Source organism: Aquarana catesbeiana, linkage group LG09 (genome assembly GCF_042186555.1).
Source record: "Aquarana catesbeiana isolate 2022-GZ linkage group LG09, ASM4218655v1, whole genome shotgun sequence".
NCBI lineage: Eukaryota > Metazoa > Chordata > Amphibia > Anura > Ranidae > Aquarana > Aquarana catesbeiana.
The window spans coordinates 301,612,647-301,633,099 of NC_133332.1; the positions used below are offsets into that span (position 1 = coordinate 301,612,647).

Here is a 20,453-nt window from a genome sequence, read left to right on the forward strand (position 1 = left end):
ATTGGAAAGATAGCAGCGCAGCCATTGGCTCCCGCTTCTGTCAATCAAACAAAATGAGGTGGGCGCCGGGGGGCGGAGCCGAGTCCTGCTGTCTACGTACACGGACGCAGCAGCAAGACACGGGAGCATGCCTGCACGGGTGTCCACAAAGAAGAACGCTTCTCCGATGAGGCACTCGAGAGGAGGAGGAGCCAGGAACACTGCGGAAGGACCCCAGAAGAGGAGGATCGGGGCCACTCTGTGCAAAACCAACTGCACAGGGGAGGTAAGAATGACATGCTTGTTATTTTTTTTTTTTTAAACCGAACCTTTACAACCACTTTAAGGCAAGATACAATGTTGTACATTGTTATTCCTTCTCAAAATCAAAATTTTCCCCGTGTAGCTGAATTATCACAGGTCTGCTTTTCATCAAATTAATGCTAAACCCCCTCCTCAAACTAAAGAAAAACTTCAAAAGAATCCTGTCCTGAGCATAAAGTTGGTCATAGACTTTTTTTTTTTTCAGTAGATAAACTGTATTGAAAGATGCAATATAACAGAGGACAAAAATATGTACCACAAATCATGTACAGCACACACAGAGTCATATAGAAAATACATATTACCTATATAAGCCTCACAGTGACCAAAATTGTATAGGATCTAGCAGGTTAAGGTCAGTGCAATATACACCAAGACATATCAAACCCCTGAGAAAGAATTGGGGGGGGGGGGGGTATTCGAATTGAAGAATGCTCCCCTTTATGCTGTTGTATTTTGACAGCAGTACTCAAAATATACAGTTGTGCTCATAAGTTTGCACACAGAATTTATAATTTCTTGGCCATTTTTCAGAGAATATGAATGATAACACAACAACTTTTTTAACTCATGGTTAGTGTTTGGCTGAAGCCATGTATTATCAATCAACTGTGTTTACTCTTTTTAAATCTACCCAAATGACCCTGATCAAAAGATTACATACCCTGGTGATGTTGGCCTGATACCATGCACACAAGTTGACACAAAGGGGTTTGAATGGCTATTAACCACTTAAGGACCGGGCCTCTGAGATTTGTTGTTTACAAGTTAAAAACAGTTTTTTTGCTAGAACATTACTTAGAACCCCCAAACATTAAACATTTTTTTCTAACACCCTAGAGAACAAAATGGCAGCTGTTGCAATGCTTTGTCACACTGTATTTGCGCAGCAGTCTTACAAGCGCACTTTTATTTGGAAAAAATACACTTTATTGAATTAAAAAAATAAGACATCAGTAAAGTTAGCCCAATTTTTTTTTATATTGTGAAAGATAATGTTACGCCGAGTAAATTGATACCCAACACGTCATGCTTCAAAATTGCGCCAGCTCGTGGAATGGCGACAAACATTTACCCTTAAAAATCTCCATCGGCGAAGTTTAAAAAAAAATCTACAGGTTGCATGTTTTAAGTTAGAGGAGGTCTAGGGCTAGGGCGCTACTCACGTATGCGTTCACTTCTGCACGCGAGCTCGTCGGAATGGGGCGTGTTTAAATTTTTTTTTTCCTTATTTATTTTACCTTTTATTTTTACACCGCTGTTTTTTTTTTTTTTTTTTTTTTTTAAAGACCGCAGATCTCATATTTAAACTAAAATGCAATAATAAAAAAAAAAAATTCTCATTTAAAAAAATAATAATAATAATTAAAAAAAAAAAAAATATGGCCCTTTAAGAGCTGCAGGCAGAAGTGACGTTTTGACGTTGCTTCTGCCCTGCATTGTTATGGAGACGGGTGGGGACCATCTTCCCCTCACTCTTCTCCATGCCCAGTGAAGATCTGATCGTCTCTGCCGCTGGCTCCGGTAAGCAGCGGAGGGCACCGGAGCGCGGCGGGAGGGGCCCTCTCCCGCCGCTGATAAAAGTGATCTTGCGGCAAATCCGCTGCAGAGACCACTTTTATTTTAAACCAGACAGTGGTGGGCAGTCCGAAAGTGGTTAAAGGTAACCATATTTACCTGTGACCCGTTTGCTTGTAATAAGTTTGTGTGTGTATATAAGGTCAATGAATTTCTGGAATCTGACAGACCCTTGCATCTTTTATCCAGTGCTGCACTGAGGTTTCTGGATTCTAAATGATGGGGAAAGCAAAAGAATTGTCAAAGGATCTGCGGGGAAAAGGTAGTTCAACTGTATAAAACAGGAAAGGGATATAAAAAGATATCCAAGGAATTGAGAATGCCAATCAGCAGTGTTCAAACTCTAAATCAAGAAGTGTTAAATGAGGGGTTCTGTTGAAATCAAACCACGGTCAGGTAGACCAACTAATATTTCAGCCACAACTGCCAGGAAAATTGTTCGGGATGCAAAGAAAAACCCACAAATAACTTCAGGTGAAATACAGGACTCTCTGAAAACATGTGGTGTGGTCGTTTCAAGATGCACAATAAGGAGGCACTTGAAGAAAGATGGGCTGCATGGTCAAGTCGCCAGAAGAAAGCCATTACTACACAAATGCCACAAAGTATCCCGCTTACAATATGCCAAACAGCACAGAGACACTCAAACCTTCTGGCACAAAGTCATTTGGAGTGACGAGACCAAAATTGAGCTTTTTGGCCACAACCATAAACGCTACATTTGGAGAGGAGTCAACAAGGCCTATGATGAAAGGTACACCATTCCCACTGTGAAACACGGAGGTGGATCGCTGTTTTGGGGATGTGTGAGCTACAAAAAGGCACAGGAAATTAGGTCAAAATTGTTGGCAAGATGAATGCAGTATGTTATCAAAAAATACTGGAGGAACATTTGCATTCATTAGCCAGGAAGCTGTGCATGGGACCTACTCGGACATTCCAACATGACAATGATCCAAAACACAAGGCCGAGTCGACCTGTCATTGGCTACAGCAGAATAAAGTGAAGGTTCTGGAGTGGCCATCGTAGTCTCCTGACCTCAATATCATTGAGCCACTCTGGGGAGATCTCAAACGTGCAGTTCATGGAAGACATCCCAAGAATTTACAGGAACTGGAGGCTTTTTGCCAAGAGGAATGGGCAGCTTTACCATCTGAGAAGATAAAGAGCCTCATCCACAAATACCACAAAAGACTTCAAGCTGTCATTGATGCTAAAGGGGCAATACACGGTATTAAGAACTGGGGTATGTAAACTTTTGATCAGGGTCATTTGGGTAGTTTCTGTTGTCATTATGATTTAAAAAGAGTAAACCACGGGGGGGCGTGGCCAAGAGCAGCATGTGAGAGGATGTGGCTCACAGCACTCTCGTTTCGACATTGATCCTTCTCCCAATCTGCAATCCCACTGGATTTTGCTCCTGCACTTACTGGTACACTCCCCTGACACACCCGGTATTGCTGCAGAACTCCGTGGACGAGATGCTGACCCGCAAACTAACGAAAACAGGAGGCACGCTGGAGATACAATATGGCGCCACAGCTCCGCTCTCCCAGCGCCCACGTGGAGCAGACAAGCCAAAGGACCAGGGTAAGCCCCCTAAGACACCCAAGGGCACCACAAAAGACCCCACCCCCCAGGACATGCTATACTATACCCAGAAGCTGTCGGGCACTGTTGGGCAGGGGGATGGGAACGACATGTCCGTTACCCACGCTGTATTCCACACCCAGCCGGAGTATGCGCAGCCTACCCAGGGCCCCTCGGGCAGCACTGACCAGTCCCCTCATGATATGGAGGAAGATGAGGAAGGTGACGCGGCTGACCAATCCCGCTGTGCACAAGTGCACTGCATCAGTACACACTCTCAGGAGCATTTTGGGGGTCTCAAGGAGGCATTGGGGTTCATCCGCCATGACCTACAGAAAACCAGAAAGCGCACAACAGCAGCTATGGGGCATATTAGCGATATAGAAGACAAACTGACCCCGCTCATAAGAGACATGCAGATTACAGCCAGGCTCGCAAGGGTGAACAAACTCAAATTACACGATATTGAAAACCGCCTGAGACGAAACAACGTTCATATAGTGGGGCTCCCAGAAAAAAAAAAAAAAAGGAGGGTAGAGACCCCACTGAATTTGTTGAAAAATGCCTTCTGGAACTTTTTTGGAAGGAGGTGTTTACCCCACTATACTCAGTAGAACGTGCCCATAGAGTGTCACCGATGGCCCTCCCGCCAGGATATCCCCCACGCACCCTATTAGCCAGGCTGCTTAACTACAAAGACAAAGGAATTGTGCTTCGCCAAGCAAGAGAACGGCGCAATATACAGAATAATGGAGGGCGTGTTTCATTTTACCGATTATTCTGCAGAAGTTCAACGCCGCCGAGCTAAATTCGCTGACGTGAAGAAAAGGTTGGATGACCTCGCAATTTAAGATTACCCAAAGCGGGCCATTGCTAGTGCCTTTTTTCAAGCTTGCAGGCTCATCCTTCGACATTGGAAGGCAGTCGACCCTCCAGCAGTGACAGAATGAATAGTTCAGTTGGGGGACACTCTACAACTGGAGAAGTTTATTTTCCAGCATAGAGGATCGTTTGGCAAGTCTGATAAACTGTGGGTGCCCTGGTTGGATACCCCTAACCTTTCTCCGGTAGATCTAGTAATGGATAGACTACTACTACAATGAAGCTGAACTAGCAGTTTGTGAAGCGGGGAATGCCTACTAGCTAGATGTTCGGTAATTCCTGAATATACTCCGCATTGGCAGTATACATAGGTACTGCTTGACCCATATCATAGGATGTTGTGATGCGATTGCTGCATATATTGAATATGAAGTATTCTCTGTAACTGAAATGATGAAGGATACTGCTGTTTTTTGTAAGTTTTAGTTTTCTTTAGTAAACTTCTTTGAGATAAAAGGAGTAAACACAGTTGATTGACAATAAATGGCTTCAGCCAAACACTAACCATGAGTGAAAGAAAAGTATTTGTGTTATCATTCATATTCTCTGAAAAATGGCCAAGAAATCATAAATTCTGCCAGGGTATGTAAACTTAGGAGCACAACTGTATTCAAATTGAAAAATGCTCCCCTTTTATTCTGTTGTATTTTGACAGCAGTACTCTACTGCACTGCAGCACTGATCAAAAAAACAAAAAACATTTGGAACATTCCCGTCAGTTTCTGGCTAAAACGAGAATCACAATTTTTTTGCTTAGAATAAAGATCACGATTCTCTCACGATTCTCACGGCGTAACATCATCTTTCACATTATACAAAAAATTGGGCTAACTTTACTGTTTCGTTTTTTTTTTAAATACATTAAAAAGTGTATATAAATTTTAAAAAAATAGTGTATGAAAGACCACTGCGTGAATACAGTGTAACATAAAATATTGCAACAACTGCCATTTTATTCTCTAAGGTTTCTGTTAAAAAAAAAAAAAAAATCTTTTAGAGTTGAGTAATTTTCTAGCAAAAAAAAAAAAAGCAAGAGTCAGAAAAAGGTTTAGTCTTTAAGTGGTTAAACTGACCTCATTTACAGACTGAAGTTAATTCCTTTGACCTAAAAAGAACAGAATATACGTTTCTCCACCTAAACAATGTTGTGATAAAACTTGGCAGGCTGCCTGTATTTTTTCTTACATAGTAGGTGAGGTTGAAAAAAGACAAGTCCATCAAGTCCAATGTGTGTGATTATATGTCAGTATAACATTGTATATCCCTGTATGTTGTGGTCGTTCAGGTGCTTATCTAATAGTTTCTTGAAACTATCAATGCTCCCCGCTGAGACCACCGCCTGTGAAAGGGAATTCCACATCCTTGCAGCTCTTACAGTAAAGAACCCTCTACGTAGTTTAAGGTTAAACCTCTTTTCTTCTAATTTTAATGAGTGGCCACGAGTCTTGTTAAACTCCCTACTGCGAAAAAGTTCTATCCCTATTGTCACCGGTATGGTATTTGTATATTGAAATCATATCCCCTCTTTAAGCGTCTCTTCTCCAGAGAGAATAAGTTCAGTGCTTGTAACCTTTCCTGATAACTAATCCTCCAGACCCTTTATTAGCTTTGTTGCCCTTCTTTGTACTCACTCCATTTCCAGTACATCCTACCTGAGGACTGGTTCCCAAAACTGGACAGCATACTCTAGGTGCGGCTGGACCAGAGTCTTGTAGAGTGGGAGAATTATCGTTTTATCTCTGGAGTTGATCCCCTTTTTAATGCATGCCAATATTCTGTTTGCTTTGTTAGCAGCAGCTTGGCATTGCTTGCCATTGCTAAACCTATCATCTACTAGGACCCCCAGGTCCTTTTCCATCCTAGATTCCTCCAGAGGTTCTCCCCCCAGTGTATAGATTGCATTCATATTTTTGCCACCCAAGTGCATTATTTTACATTTTTCTACATTAAACCTCATTTGACATGTAGTTTCCCACCCCATTAATTTGTTCAGATCTTTTTGCAAGGTTTCCACATCCTGCGGAGAAGTTATTGCCCTGCTTAGCATTGTCCGCAAATACAGAGATTGAACTGTTTACCCCATCCTCCAGGTCCTTTATTAATAAATTAAATAGGATTGGCCCCAGCACAGAACCCTGGGGCACCCCACTACCCACCCCCGACCATTCTGAGTACTCCCCATTTATCACCACCCTCTGAACTTGTCCTTGTAGCCAGTTTTCAATCCATGTACTCACCCTATGGTCCATGCCAATGGACCTTATTTTGTACAGTAAACTGTTGTGGGGAACTGTGTCAAATGCTTTTGCAAAATCCAAATACACCACGTCTACGGGCCTTCCTTTATCTAGATGGCAACTCACCTCCTCATAGAAGGTTAATAGAGTGGCTTGGCAAGAACGATTTTTCATGAATCCATACCGTTCTCATTACTAAAATCTTGAATACAGTCCCTTATCATCCCCTCCAAGAGTTTACACATTATTGATGTTAGGCCAACTGGTGTGTAATTCCCAGGGATGTATTTTGGGCCCTTTTTAAATATTGGTGCTACATTGGCTTTTCTCCAATCAGCTGGTACCATTCCAGTCAGTAGATTGTCAGTAAAAATTGGGAACAATGGTCTGGCAATTACCTGACTGAGTTCCACAAGTACCCTCAGGTGCAAGCCATCTGGTCCTGATGATTTATTAATGTTAAGTTTTCCAAGTCTAATTTTAATTCTGTCCTCCGTTAAGCATGGAGGTGCTTCCTGTGATGTGTTATAAGGATAAACACTGCAGTTTTGGTTACTGAAGCCGATTCCCTCGTGAAGACTGAGGAGAAGAATAAATTCAATACCTTCGCTATCTCCCCATCCTTTGTAACCAGATGTCCTTCCTCATTCTTTATGGGGTCAATATGGTCTGTCCTCCCTTTTATACTGTTTACATACTTAAAGAATTTATTAGGATTCTATTGCTCTCCTAAGCTATGTGTCTTTCATGTTCTATCTTAGCCGTCCTTATTGCACCCTTAGATTTCTTGTTGCATTCCTTATAAAGTCTGAATGCTTTTTTTTTTTTTTTTGTCAGCTGTCTGAAGTGCGCAGAGAACTATCTGCACTTATTACATAGAATAGGGAAAAAGCTATTTTAAGATCTGAGGAGAGTTGAATCGTGATCTTGATTCTTTAACGATTAATGGTGCAGCTCTAAATCCCATTCATAAGAAGCTGCTCATTAGATCTACTTCTCAGAAACGGCCACAGATATATTAAAATCCGTATGGTCTCTGCTAAACTGGCCCAATTTCAATGAATCTATGGCAAGCTTAAACGTACAGGAAAGCAAACTAAAATTTATAAACTGCAGATGGAAGAAATCAGAAAAAAAACCTTGTATGGTAGAGATGTTGTGGATGAATATTCTATGGTTTTATATGTTTTGTGGGGCTTTGAAGGTTTGTGATTTCTAGTGGCATACAGGGAGGTGTTATAAAGAAGGAAAGCAGCATAACAGAAGCTCGAGATGCAAAAGTGGGGAAAAAGGAGGTTTGACAACCATTAATGTATAGCCTGGATATGGAGGAACGAGACTGACAAATGGTAGAAGGACACGTGCATCTGACCACTGATATAGAATTCTCCATCCATATGTGTCATAGGAGCTCCCTGAATTCCACACCCCACCTGTCACTTTCCAAACTACATTAGCCTACAGAACTCTGAAATCAAAGATGACTCAATTTTCTCACAATAGGGGACTGAAAGTTTCACTATGATATGGGAGTATTTTACAGTCATTGTGTGAGCTGACTCTGTACTTTCCATACTCATACATTCTGAATTACACCGCAGGTGGCTCACACATCAAAAATCAACTTGTAAAACTATAATGTCACACATCACCAGAGCTAGTGACTTTACCCATAGTAATGAGTCAGCCGAGGAGCTAAAGCTGATGATTAGATGTACAAGAATATTAACATTTAAATCAAACACAAAATAATGGGTTTCAGACATTACAATGCTAGAAGTAATCTATAATGAAAGCTAAAGTACATGCAAACCATAAACCTATCAGTCTGCAGGTTTGTTGTGATTATCTATCAGGAAAGCAGCTCAACAGTCAACTGAAGGCGAGCACATGGCAGACTGGCAGGCTGACAACCTTGATGTTAATTGTAAAGCTGCCCATACACTCCTGAGGAGTCACCCTGCTCTCCACATAATTTGTGTCTGACCAAAGACGGGCTCATCGGACAAGGCTTGTAATCATAAGATTATACATGTAACATCTAACCTGCCCAACCTCTACTGAGCTCAGGAGAGGACAGGCCCAACCTTTAACAGATGTATCCATGTACACACATGACAAAATATTACAGATCAGGATGTTCTGTCCCTGTATTGAACTTCTGAATAGTGGAGACATATTGAGGTCATCTAGGGTCATTCTGAGGGTCACCTGGTAAGAATCCAATTGCACCTAAAAGATTAGGTGGAAGAGTCTTTTTGTTAGGCAGGCCATAAATCAGGGGTAGGCAACCTGGGGCCCTCAAGCTGTTGTGGAACTACATTTCCCATGAGGCATTGCAAGGCTGGCAGTTACAATTACTCCCAGAGGCATGATGGGACTTTTAGTTCTGCAACAGCTGGAGGGCCCCAGGTTACCTACACCTGCAATAGATTATGCAATTGCTTATTCCCTCATCAACAGTTAGAATCCCTCCTGCAGCACTACTGTGTTCTGCCGGAAGAAAACAATGGATTAGTGTTGCCGGCTATAGCTGGTGGCACAAATCGTTGGGGAAAACCCGACAGGCTGCCCATACATAAATCGAAATTCGTCTGGCCCCTGCTGAACCAGACGAACTTGTATCCATGTATGGCCTGCTTTATTTATAGGTGTTACAAAACAATGATCCAATGTAGAGGATAACTGGACCATGTACAGAGAATATTTGCAGTTTTGGGAAGCTGGGACATGTAGTTAAAGGTCGGTCAATGGCCTTAACACTTAATGCACTCTTTGCAGGTTTTATGTAACCCTGTAAACCATACACAAGTGTTGTAAGCAGCGCTGACCTCCCCCCCCCCGATGCATGTATGGAATTAGAACGCTGCCAGACTGCACCAATTATTACAGTATGACAATATAAAAGGGAGAGACATGAACCAGCTGAAGCTTAGCTCTCTCCGCTGGGATGTGAACATTTGGCTACAGAAGTTTGAGCCTTTCAAGCAGTTGGGTGAGGCCATCCTCAGCTGTGGGGTGTGGTGGAATACCATTCTCCCAGGAATACAACTAAGATCCCATCCTACAGCTGTGGGGTGGGAGATCAAGCAACAAGACCAGATAATAGCACAGGGCGATACAATCCACATTGCCCGATAAAAGCAAACAAATGTACAGCAGCTCAAAATGATGTGCAAGTAAAGTTCAGGCCAAGCGTGCACATTCTTAGAAGCAGAGGAGAGCAATTACAGTGCACAGCTTCAGATCTGCAAACATGTTTCATGTCAGACTAAAAGCACAGAAATTAGTAGAGCTCAACATGGCAGCCAGGGAAATAGCATTTTTCAAAGAAGTCCGCATTGGCAGCCTCCTTGTTTCTATAATGACAGGTTACCTTTAAAGGTTAAGTCCAACTTTTTTTTTTTTTTTTTTTTTTTTTTAATTCCAGTTCCCCAATGAACCAATATAGCATTAATGTACTTATTTTGCAAAAATAAAACAGCTTTCCATTAATTCTACACCGGCTTACCCCACTCCCTTCATAGCGTTTTAACAGCTTCTGGACCACCCCACGTACATTTACTGCGGCAGGGCGGCCCAGGTGCGCAAAACCACATACCTGTACGTGATTTTGTGCACGCTGTTTAGGGGGTGATTTGACACAGCGGGAGCCAATCAGCGGGTCCGGCAGCCGCCGTGACCCGCCAACTGTTTACAGAAGAAACGGATCAGCCGTCTGCCTGTGTAAACAAGGCAAATGGCGGATCTGTCAGGAAGGGAAAGAGATCTTGTGAAGCTAAGCCGAATCACAGATCTCTCTTTTCCTTCAGTGTGACACTACTCCACACAGATAGTAAGCACCTCCCTAGGGAACATTTAACACTTTGATCGCCTCTGGTGTTAACCCCTTCCCTGCCAGTGCCATTTATACAGTAACCAGTGCATTTTTATAGCACTGAATTGGTGTCATTGGTCCCCAAAAAGTGTCACTCAGTGTCAGATTTGTCCGCCGCAATCCCCTAAAAAAACACAGATCGCCATTACCAGTAAAAAAGAAATAAAAGTCCCTAAATCCATCCCGTAGTTTTTAGACGCTATAACTTTTGCGCAAACCAGGATACGCTTATTGGGATTTTCTTTTTACCAAACATATGTAGCAGAATACATACTGGCCTAAACTGATAAAGAAATGTTTTCTTTCTTTCTTTTTTTTGGGGGGGGGGATATGCATTATAGCAGAAAGTAAAAAAATAGGTTTTTTTTTTCAAAATTGTGGGTCTTTTTTTGTTTATAGCGCAAAAAATAAAAAGTGCAGAGGCGATCAAATGCCCTCAAAAGAAAGCTCTATTTGTGGGAAATAAGGCACATCAATTTAGTTTGGGTACAGCGTTGCACGTCCGTGCAATTGTCAGTTAAAGCGAAGCAGTGCCGTATTGCAAAAAAAATGGCCTGGTCAGGAAGTGGGTAAAACCTCCTGAAACTGAAGTGGTTAAACACACTGTTTGATTAATTCTGCCTTACTTCCTGTGCACACACCCTGCATCATCTATCCTCAGATGGCCAACTCCTTCCTGTGTCATGACCTAAAGTGGCAGAAGTAATCGAGCAGTGTGTTTAAACAGCTAAAGAGTGAGGTAAGTGTGTGTAGAATTAATGGAAAGCGGCCTTATGTTTGCAAAATAAATACATTAATGCTATATTGGTACATAGGGGAGCTGGAATTTAAAAAAAAAAAAAAAGAAAAAGAAAGGTGAACTTAGCCTTTAAAGAGACTGGGTCACTTTGCTCATTTAAGAACAACCCGCACCCACTGACACACCCCTTCCCAACACTCTGTTTTTACTTCAGAGGTGAAAGTCATAACACATTGCAGACTTACACAGGTTTAAAGATGAATTCCAGGTATTGATATTTTATACATAGTTACCTGGGTCCAGCTTTTAACTATGCATATATCATACTTGGCTGATGCCCCTGGAAACTGGAAATCACTGAAGTACACATCGCTACTCCAATGATCTCCAATTGCTTCCAGGTCCTACGGCGAGCTGCCCCGAACGTAGGTGTCGGCCGCTCAACACAGGCACCATTCAAAATGCAGTTGCATTTTTGAATGAACGCAAAGTGCTCTCTGACTGGACAAGGTGGAGAGTGTGACATCACCACCCCGCCTCTTCACTTAAACTAATCACAGATCACTTTGCAGCCGACCTGTTGTGTTCAGTAAGCAGAAGTGCAGCTGCTCAGCATGGTATCCAGAATCAGGTGGAGAGCACTGCAGTAGTAGTTTCAACTTCAAGGATTACAAGCTTTCAAGAGCATCAGCCAGATATGGTGTGTGTAGAGGTACACTGGTCCAAGCTGGTATGTGTAGAGGTACACTGGTCCAAGCTGGTATGTGTAGAGGTACACTGGTCCAAGCTGGTATGTGTAGAGGTACACTGGTCCAAGCTGGTATGTGTAGAGGTACACTGGTCCAAGCTGGTATGTGTAGAGGTACACTGGTCCAAGCTGGTATGTGTAGAGGTACACTGGTCCAAGCTGGTATGTGTAGAGGTACACTGGTCCAAGCTGGTATGTGTAGAGGTACACTGGTCCAAGCTGGTATGTGTAGAGGTACACTGGTCCAAGCTGGTATGTGTAGAGGTACACTGGTCCAAGCTGGTATGTGTAGAGGTACACTGGTCCAAGCTGGTATGTGTAGAGGTACACTGGTCCAAGCTGGTATGTGTAGAGGTACACTGGTCCAAGCTGGTATGTGTAGAGGTACACTGGTCCAAGCTGGTATGTGTAGAGGTACACTGGTCCAAGCTGGATCAATGTAACTGTGCATAAAATATCCATACCTGGAATTCTTCTTTAACTTCTCCCTCATCCTCACGACAGCTTTCTGTCCTCACAACTGGATGCTTAGGCCCAGGGACCGCACACTGGGAGGAAGCAACATGCTCTTACATAGTCAGACGATGCGGGTATTTATCAAGGGATTCCAAAAGAGCAAAGTAGTGGCAGGGGAGTGTGAGCGAGGTGGTGTGTACCAGCTGGTGGGGGGGTTGTTCTTACAAAAGAACCTGTCACATTTTCCATTCAGGACTCTTTTAGCCGAACACATTAAATTCTCAAAACAGACAATACTTCATGTAAAAGAAAGTGGATCACTCACTTTGTTGACAGGTTTTTCTTCGGATTTTACAGTCAGGTCGGCAGGTTTCCCTTTCTTAGAGGGTGTTCTCTTGATGATCTTAGGAGAGTGGAACTTGTCCTTCAATTTCATGGTGAAAGATGAGAGGTGGGAACGCTGACTATCTACAAATAAAATAAATCAAAGAAAAGCATTAGAAGACATGTTCTATAGACTGGCAAAGGTTTAAAGAGAACCAATTATTATTTGTGCACAAATGTGGACTTACTTAAGATAAATGTCTATTTTATGTTTTTTATTGCCCATTTATTTAGCATTACTTGCAGTGTCTGAGTTGACCACCGCTACTAAGAATCAGGGATGAGAAGCCCCTCTGAGGTCCAGCAGCGGGTGGCCTGTCACCTAATTTACCTCATACCGATAACACACACACACACTGTCTCACAGATTATGAGTGTATAATTATGAGGCAGATTATGAGGCTCCTGCACATTCTTCCAGCTTTCGGTCCATACCTCAAATTAGAAAGCTGGGAGGAAGAGAGGAAGCGTGAGTGGACTACGAACGTGCTGACCAGCAAACTCGGTCAGTTGAGAACTACAAGATGCCTGTCATGTCTCTCCCCTGCGCAGCCGCACTGATTTTAAATCTGTCATCCAGTGCAGGGGAAAATAATTCCATCCACTGTCACAGGCAAGGTGGGCTTGAGGGGGGACGGCTTGGTGCTGGAACATGTTACATCATAAATATGGGTGTGATGTGTAAGTTGTTCTTAAAGCGGAGTTCCACACAAAAATGGAACTTCCGCTTTTCGGAACCCCCCCCCCCTCCGGTGTCACATTTGGCACCTTTCAGGGGGGAGGGGGGTGCAGATACCTGTCAAAGACAGGTATTTGCACCCACTTCCGGCATAGACTCCCATGGGAGTCTATGCCTCTTCCCGACCGCGCTGTCTGCTGGGAACACACAGCTCCCAGCAGAGAGTGGGGACCACTAGGGACGCGCCTGCGCAGTAGGGAACCGGGAAGTGAAGCCGCAACGCTTCACTTCCTGATTCCCTCACCTAGGATGGCGGCGGCAGCTGCCGAGAACCGAGCGGGTTCTCGGCGTCCCCTGCCGACATCGCTGGACCCCGGGACAGGTAAGTGGCCATGTATTAAAAGTCAGCAGCTGCAGTATTTGTAGCTGCTGGCTTTTAATATTTTTTTTTTTTTGGCGGTGTGGGTGAACCCCCGCTTTAAGGTGAACTTAGCCTTTAAAATGAAGGAAGGAACAGACACAGTGATGACATGTTCCATGCTGTCGAAGAATTGCAGGCCCAGCTGTTTATAGAACACCTCATTCACTCACACACAGACGTCTGCATCACCAGCTCCCATCACACGAAGAGAAAAGGATTTCTCACTGGCCAGAATGTTCTACATAAGCCATAGACACCAATATAGGCAAATACACACCAATTTGAACATTGACACAACTTCTGTGGAATTGAGCTTTAAACAGGGCTGTGCTGAATGGCTTTGCAGCTTGCTTTTGAGTTTAGTTTTAGACACTTCTGAGGTCATTTATGGCTCATGTAGAGGGGCAGTTTGGCATGTACAGCATAAAAGCCTTGTGTTTTGGGGCAGAAGGGAGTCACAGCCATGGAGTACAGCCCGCTATCAGGAACCTATCAAAATGAGTGTCCATTTGAATTAGGTAGCGGCTGGACGAAGTAGTACTCACATTTAGGGTTGTATATCTGCGTGGGTTTCCTCCGGGTACTCCGGTTTCCTCCCACACTCCAAAGACATGCTGGTAGGTTAATTGGATCCTGTCTAAATTGTCCCTAGTATGTATGAATGTGAGTTAGGGACCTTAGATTGTAAGCTCCTTGAGGGTAGGGACTGATGCGAATGTACAATGTATATGTAAAGCGCTGCGTAAATTGACGGCGCTATATAAGTAACTGAAATAAATAAAATAAATATGTGAACACATGCATTTAACCTCCATGTAAGTGGTATCAACCGACTTTTGCATTTCCATTGACTTGTTTTGAGTTAAGAAGTCGTTTTGAAGGCTTTAATCTCTTGCGGGGTATAAGGTTACCAGCACAGGCCCAATGACAGCTGCTGTAAGAATATGCACAGATGCAACAGCATCAAGGTGGGCTTGCAAGCAGCAGGTCCTTCACAACCAGCCTGACTTCAGAAAGGACCATCCTCTTCCAAATGAAATCCCTTTTCATGGGAGGATCATCTAGCAGTTGCCTTGGCTCACTATGCCTTAGGAGAACCTACATTATCTTCTAATGCTCCTTCATAGTTGAAGATAGTGAAAAGCAGAAGTGGGCACAATATGCACACTCTCATTATATCTCAGCACCTGCTGCAGGCAGGGAGGGACAGTACCAAGCATGAGTAATTTAAAGAAGCTCTTATGATAAACCACACAACTAGAAATAGTCTGCACAGCCACCATCAAGCACATAGCGGCTTACAGACCACAATCCTGTGCTAAATATCACTTCTCAACAACCACAACACAGCAGCTGCTTTATCGGCTGAGTGCTGAAGAATGCACTGCAGGGTATATGGGAGGGTGAATCACAATACAGCCAGGGATCATCATAATAAAAATGGCATGTACTGAGATGTTTAGTGTTATGACTGTATGAAAAAGTAAACCAAGAACGTCGGTCTGATGACTCCAACAGGAATACCATGCAGCTATCAGCATGTGGCTGAAACATAAGCAGGACATAAAGTGAACCTAAGCTCATTTTAAATCTTCTACACTGTGGGCAGACATGTACAGCACATACATTAATCTAAAGCATTAATGGTTCCCAAAACAGCCAATGCGTTTCTGAGGCAAAACATGCAATCAGGATGACAAAATAAATGTAAAAAAAATATAAAAATAACTATAAATCAATGGAGTCTGTTTAGTGTTTAAGTAATTGGTCAAGTAAATGTGACTAATTAAGAAGCATGTATAAGTCTCCATGTGATCTATTATATTGGATATTTGTGTATACTTTTGGTTTTCATGTGCTTATTTTCTGCTTACATTATGTCGTTGGACAAGCTTTTGACTTTTGAGATGTTCTTATATGGTTTTCACTTGTATAATACATGCATCCCTCAGATAATGTCACAAATGACGAAACGCGTCAGCGCGTGGCTATACAACAACTTGGAATAGTGTTTATAATCCATTGAGAAAACTTGTTTGAGTTTGAAAATCGCGCTGAATGTTTTGGAGATATCGTTATGCGAACTCTTTGGATGGAACACTGTGTTTAATGCCAATTTTACTTTGAAAGATTGTAAGTGTATTTCCTACAGGGGGATTTGTATTTAAATAAAATTCTTTGAAACGGGATCACACTATGGAGCATTTTGTTTTTTCTCCTCCATGTGAATGAGCTCATCTAGCTCAAGACCTGTCCCGCCTGTCAGCAGCTGACCCTGTGGTTATCATCCCGAGGAGAGATTTGAAATCATAAATGAACCACCTCTTTACATGCCTGTGACCCAGCTTCATCTGGTAAGAATTAAATCTAGAAGGGGATCCATCTCCAGTTTACAGAGTTGTACGGATGGAAGGAACAGAAAATATTTAATTTGATTGTTCCACTCCTAGGGATTTTTACCACGGCTCTATCTGCAGAGTGGACTGAATACCAATACAACATAATATATTGCACATAGAAAGTGAACGTTGATACACACTTTTCTTTTTCTCTGATGGTTAAGTCATCTTATTGTTGAAATTAATTACAGTATATTTTTTAATATGGTCTATGTCAGCACCTCGTTGGTTAGTGGCGTTTTATGTAGTGCTGCCTACGCAGATTATTGCTCTGTGTTTCTTATAAACGTATGCATCGCCTTTTTTTTTTTGCAATAAAACAAATTTTTAAAAATAAAATATAATCAATGGTCTTTCAGTAAAAACCAGACTGATTATATATTGGTTTATTTTTTATATTTTAAATTATATGATGCTATGATATATTATTAGACCATTATAATTTATTTTTATTAATGCTGCTCACAAATTTAAAGTGTTTGTAAAGTCTTGTTTAAAAAAAAAAAAAAAACAAAAACAAAAAAAACACAACACGTTATACTTACCTGCTCTATGCAGTGGTTATGCACAGAGCAGCCCAGATCCCCCTCTTCTCTGGCCCCTCTTCTGTGCTTCTGGCCCCTCCCTCCAGTCGAGTGCCCCTACAGCAAGCAGCTTGCTATGGGGGCACCCGAGCCAAGCTCTGTGTATCCATTCAGACACGGAGCTGCCGTTCGGCCCTGCCCCCTCTTTTTCCTGATTGGCTAGCTGACTTTGATTGACAGCCGAGGGAGCCAATGGCTCCACTGCTATGTCTCAGTCAATCAGGGGAGAGTCCCGGATGGCTGAGGGACTTGTGGACATCGCTGGACAGAGATGGGGCTTGGGCGAGTATTAGGGGAGCTGCTACACACAAAAAAGACTTTTTATCTTAAGGCATAGAATGCATTAGGATTAAAAAAAATGCTTTTACAACTCCTTGAATTAGGTACTTATATACAAGACATGTTTTGGCCTTATTTGTAATATACTGGTTCTAGGCACTATGTGGAAGTGGATATTTATCCCATAACTTTTTAATTTACAATTTTAAATGTTTACATGTTTGTATTGGTCTTGCAACCCTGATGAATGGGGGTGCATGCTGCCCCCAAAATGACTGTTTTGTGAGTCATGAAAGGGGTTTTGGACACCTTCAGCAGAGTTTCAGTCTATGTGGTATACTCCTCTCTGTTCAACAGAAGTCAGCCTAATGACCAGCTTCCGTCGAATAGTCATGTGGGAAAACCAGCATTTCATCAGTGCTTCAGCCACGAGCTGCAATCTGACTGGGTGAGAGGGGGGGTAGCCCTTGCTGTCAGAACACAACAGCGCGGCAGGGGAGATCCCTGCATCCACATTAATGGGGTGGGCAACTACATGGCAAATGAGGTTCACTGTAGAAAAATTTAAAATAATGCATTTGGGTGGCAAAAATATGAATGCAATCTATACACTGGGGGGGAGACCTTTGGGGGAACCTAGAATGGAAAAGGACTTGGGGGTCCTCGTAGATGATAGGCTCAGCAATGGCATGCAATGCCAAGCTGCTGCTAACAAAGCAAACAGAATATTGGCATGCATTAAAAAGGGGATCAACTCCAGAGATAAAACGATAATTCTCCCGCTCTACAAGACTCTGGTCCGGCCGCACCTGGAGTATGCTGTCCAGTTCTGGGCCCCAGTCCTCAGGAAGGATGTACTGGAAATGGAGCGAGTACAAAGAAGGGCAACAAAGCTAATAAAGGGTCTGGAGGATATTAGTTATCAGGAAAGGTTACGAGCACTGAACTTATTTTCTCTGGAGAAGAGACGCTTGAGAGGGGATATGATTTCAATATACAAATACCGTACTGGTGACCCCACAATAGGGATAAAACTTTTTCACAGAAGGGAGTCCAACAAGACACTCATTAATATTCGAGAAAAAGAGGTTTAACCTTAAACTACGTAGAGGGTTCTTTACTGTAAGAGCGGCAAGGATGTGGAATCCCCTTCCACAGGCGGTGGTCTCAGCGGGGAGCATCGATAGTTTCAAGAAACTATTAGATAATCACCTGAACGACCACAACATACAGGGATATACAATGTAATACTGACACATAATCACACACATAGGTTGGACTTGATGGACTTGTGTCTTCTTTTCAACCTCACCTACTATATAACATCGCTTGTGTGGACATGGGGATCTGTCAGTTTCTCTTGTTCAACCCGCTGTATACCCTCAAACTGTGTGTGTACACCTGGCTGTAGTTTAAAGCCCCAGCACCTCTTGGATGCATCCCTTTGAACCCATATACTCTTTGAAGAGCTCTAACTGCTGACAGCAACTTCAGTTCCTTAAAATATTTTTTATATAGTTTGAATAATAAAAGAAAAGTGATCTTTGCCATTAAAGTAATTTTGGCAGGACCCCAATATGTTCTCTTGGTGAATGGCCATGTAATCAGACCTACACACATCCTTGTGTCAGCAGGCGTATCAGTAGAAAGGAAATCAGTAAATCCCACAAGCTGGGCTGTAATATCCAACTTCCTACCAGACACAATAATGTCAACAGCTGTTCCCTGAGGGAAGACACAAAACACCTTTCCTCTGCTGCTGTCCAGAGTCCATCTCCCCAGTAATATACGCCGACAGGCAGCCAACGGCCACCGCTAAAGAAGCTGAGGCCACTGGATGGACATGACAGCTGTTCACAAATTATTAGGTGAGAGAGCGTATGACGGGCACAGGATAATAATCATGAGAATGTTATGAACCCCGCACAGGACATGGCACTCCCAAAGTCACATACTGATCATTTTCACAAGTGCCATAACCTTCACAAAATGCTACAATGATAACTAGGAATCAATTCTGTCATTGTAATAGATCTGGTCTTTTTAAAGGGCCAGGCTAGCCAAAGCTGATATTAAAGATTTGGATTTATGCTACAGACCTAGATTATATCTAAAGTCAGATTTGTGCCCCATTGGAGAGCTTTCCCTTCACTTCCTGTCCTGGGTCGTCACTCCTGTACGTTATGGACAACAGCAGAGAGTTGGGTTTCTGCAGTTCTATCTTGTGTCCATTGTCCCAATACAGAAGAGTGAGTCAGTTTTGTCATCTTGGGACTAGTAGTTCATTACTGGCAGAATAAACAAAAGTGATAAAAAGGGGGAAAAAGATTGAAAAATACCAATGCAGCCACCACATAGATGGACTGGTAAGACAGCATCTTAATGTTTTGTGTTTAAAGTGATACTAAAGTTTCTTTTTTTTAGTTAAAAATAACAAATATGTTATACTTATCTGCCCTGTGCAGTCAGTTTTGCACAGAGCAGTCCTAATCCTCCTTTTCTCTGGTCCCTCTGCGCTGCTCCTGGCCCCTCCCTCATGTTGACTGCCTCCACAGCAAGCAGCTTGCTATGGGGGCACCCGAGCCACATCTCCCTGTGTTCATTCAGACATGGAGCCGTGACCCGACCAGACTTTTTGCAAGAGAGTTACATAGAAACCCTATATTTTTTTTTTTAGCAGACATGCTAGCGAATAAGATGGCGGTCGTTACAACTTTTTATCTCGCACAGTATTTGCGCAGCAATTTTTCTCTATGGTCAACATCCAGGCCCGGCGGATCTGTTCTCCGATTTACCGATGGCAGAGGTGAGTCAGTAGAAGCACCAGAGGGTGGCGGGAGGGGGCGTCCCCTCTCGCCGCCCCTAGGAATGGTCAAGCGGCTGAACCGGCGGGTAGGAAGTGGTTAAGGGAACTTCAAATGGCTGGTGTGAAATGACAAGGCCCCTTTTTGCTAAGAAAAATGAAGGAAAGTAGAAGTGAGAAACACAGAGCAAAATAAAAGAAAAAAAGCCATCCCTACAGCTGTCCAAGTAAAGTTCTAAAAGTTTTACTGACCAGATTAAAGAATTTAAGATAAAATAATACAGTAATTGAGCCAAGTGTAGTTTCTCTGTGAAGGAGAAGCAGTCCATCATCTGGGGACTCGTGGAGTAGGGAAGGTTTAAAGAGAAACTGCCCAGGGGGCGTGTCCTCAGATATTTTGCCAATGGCCAATCAACTGAAGGTATAAGCATATAACCCAGGGTCTAGGAATGCTCAGCCTGTGTCCTGCACCTTACGATTAAGATAAAACCCT

At 42.8% G+C, this 20,453-nt stretch overlaps 1 protein-coding gene across 8 annotated transcripts in view; it reads right to left on the reverse strand.

Moving 5' to 3' along the window:
• RAPGEF1 (Rap guanine nucleotide exchange factor 1) overlaps positions 1-20,453 on the reverse strand; it is a 162,824-nt gene that overhangs the window by 59,023 nt on the left and 83,348 nt on the right. For all 8 annotated transcript variants that reach the window (XM_073600514.1, XM_073600513.1, XM_073600517.1 and 5 more), the window contains exon 2: positions 12,737-12,879. In XM_073600514.1, the coding sequence (XP_073456615.1) occupies positions 12,737-12,879 (143 nt within the window). The remainder of the gene's footprint in view (positions 1-12,736; positions 12,880-20,453) is intronic.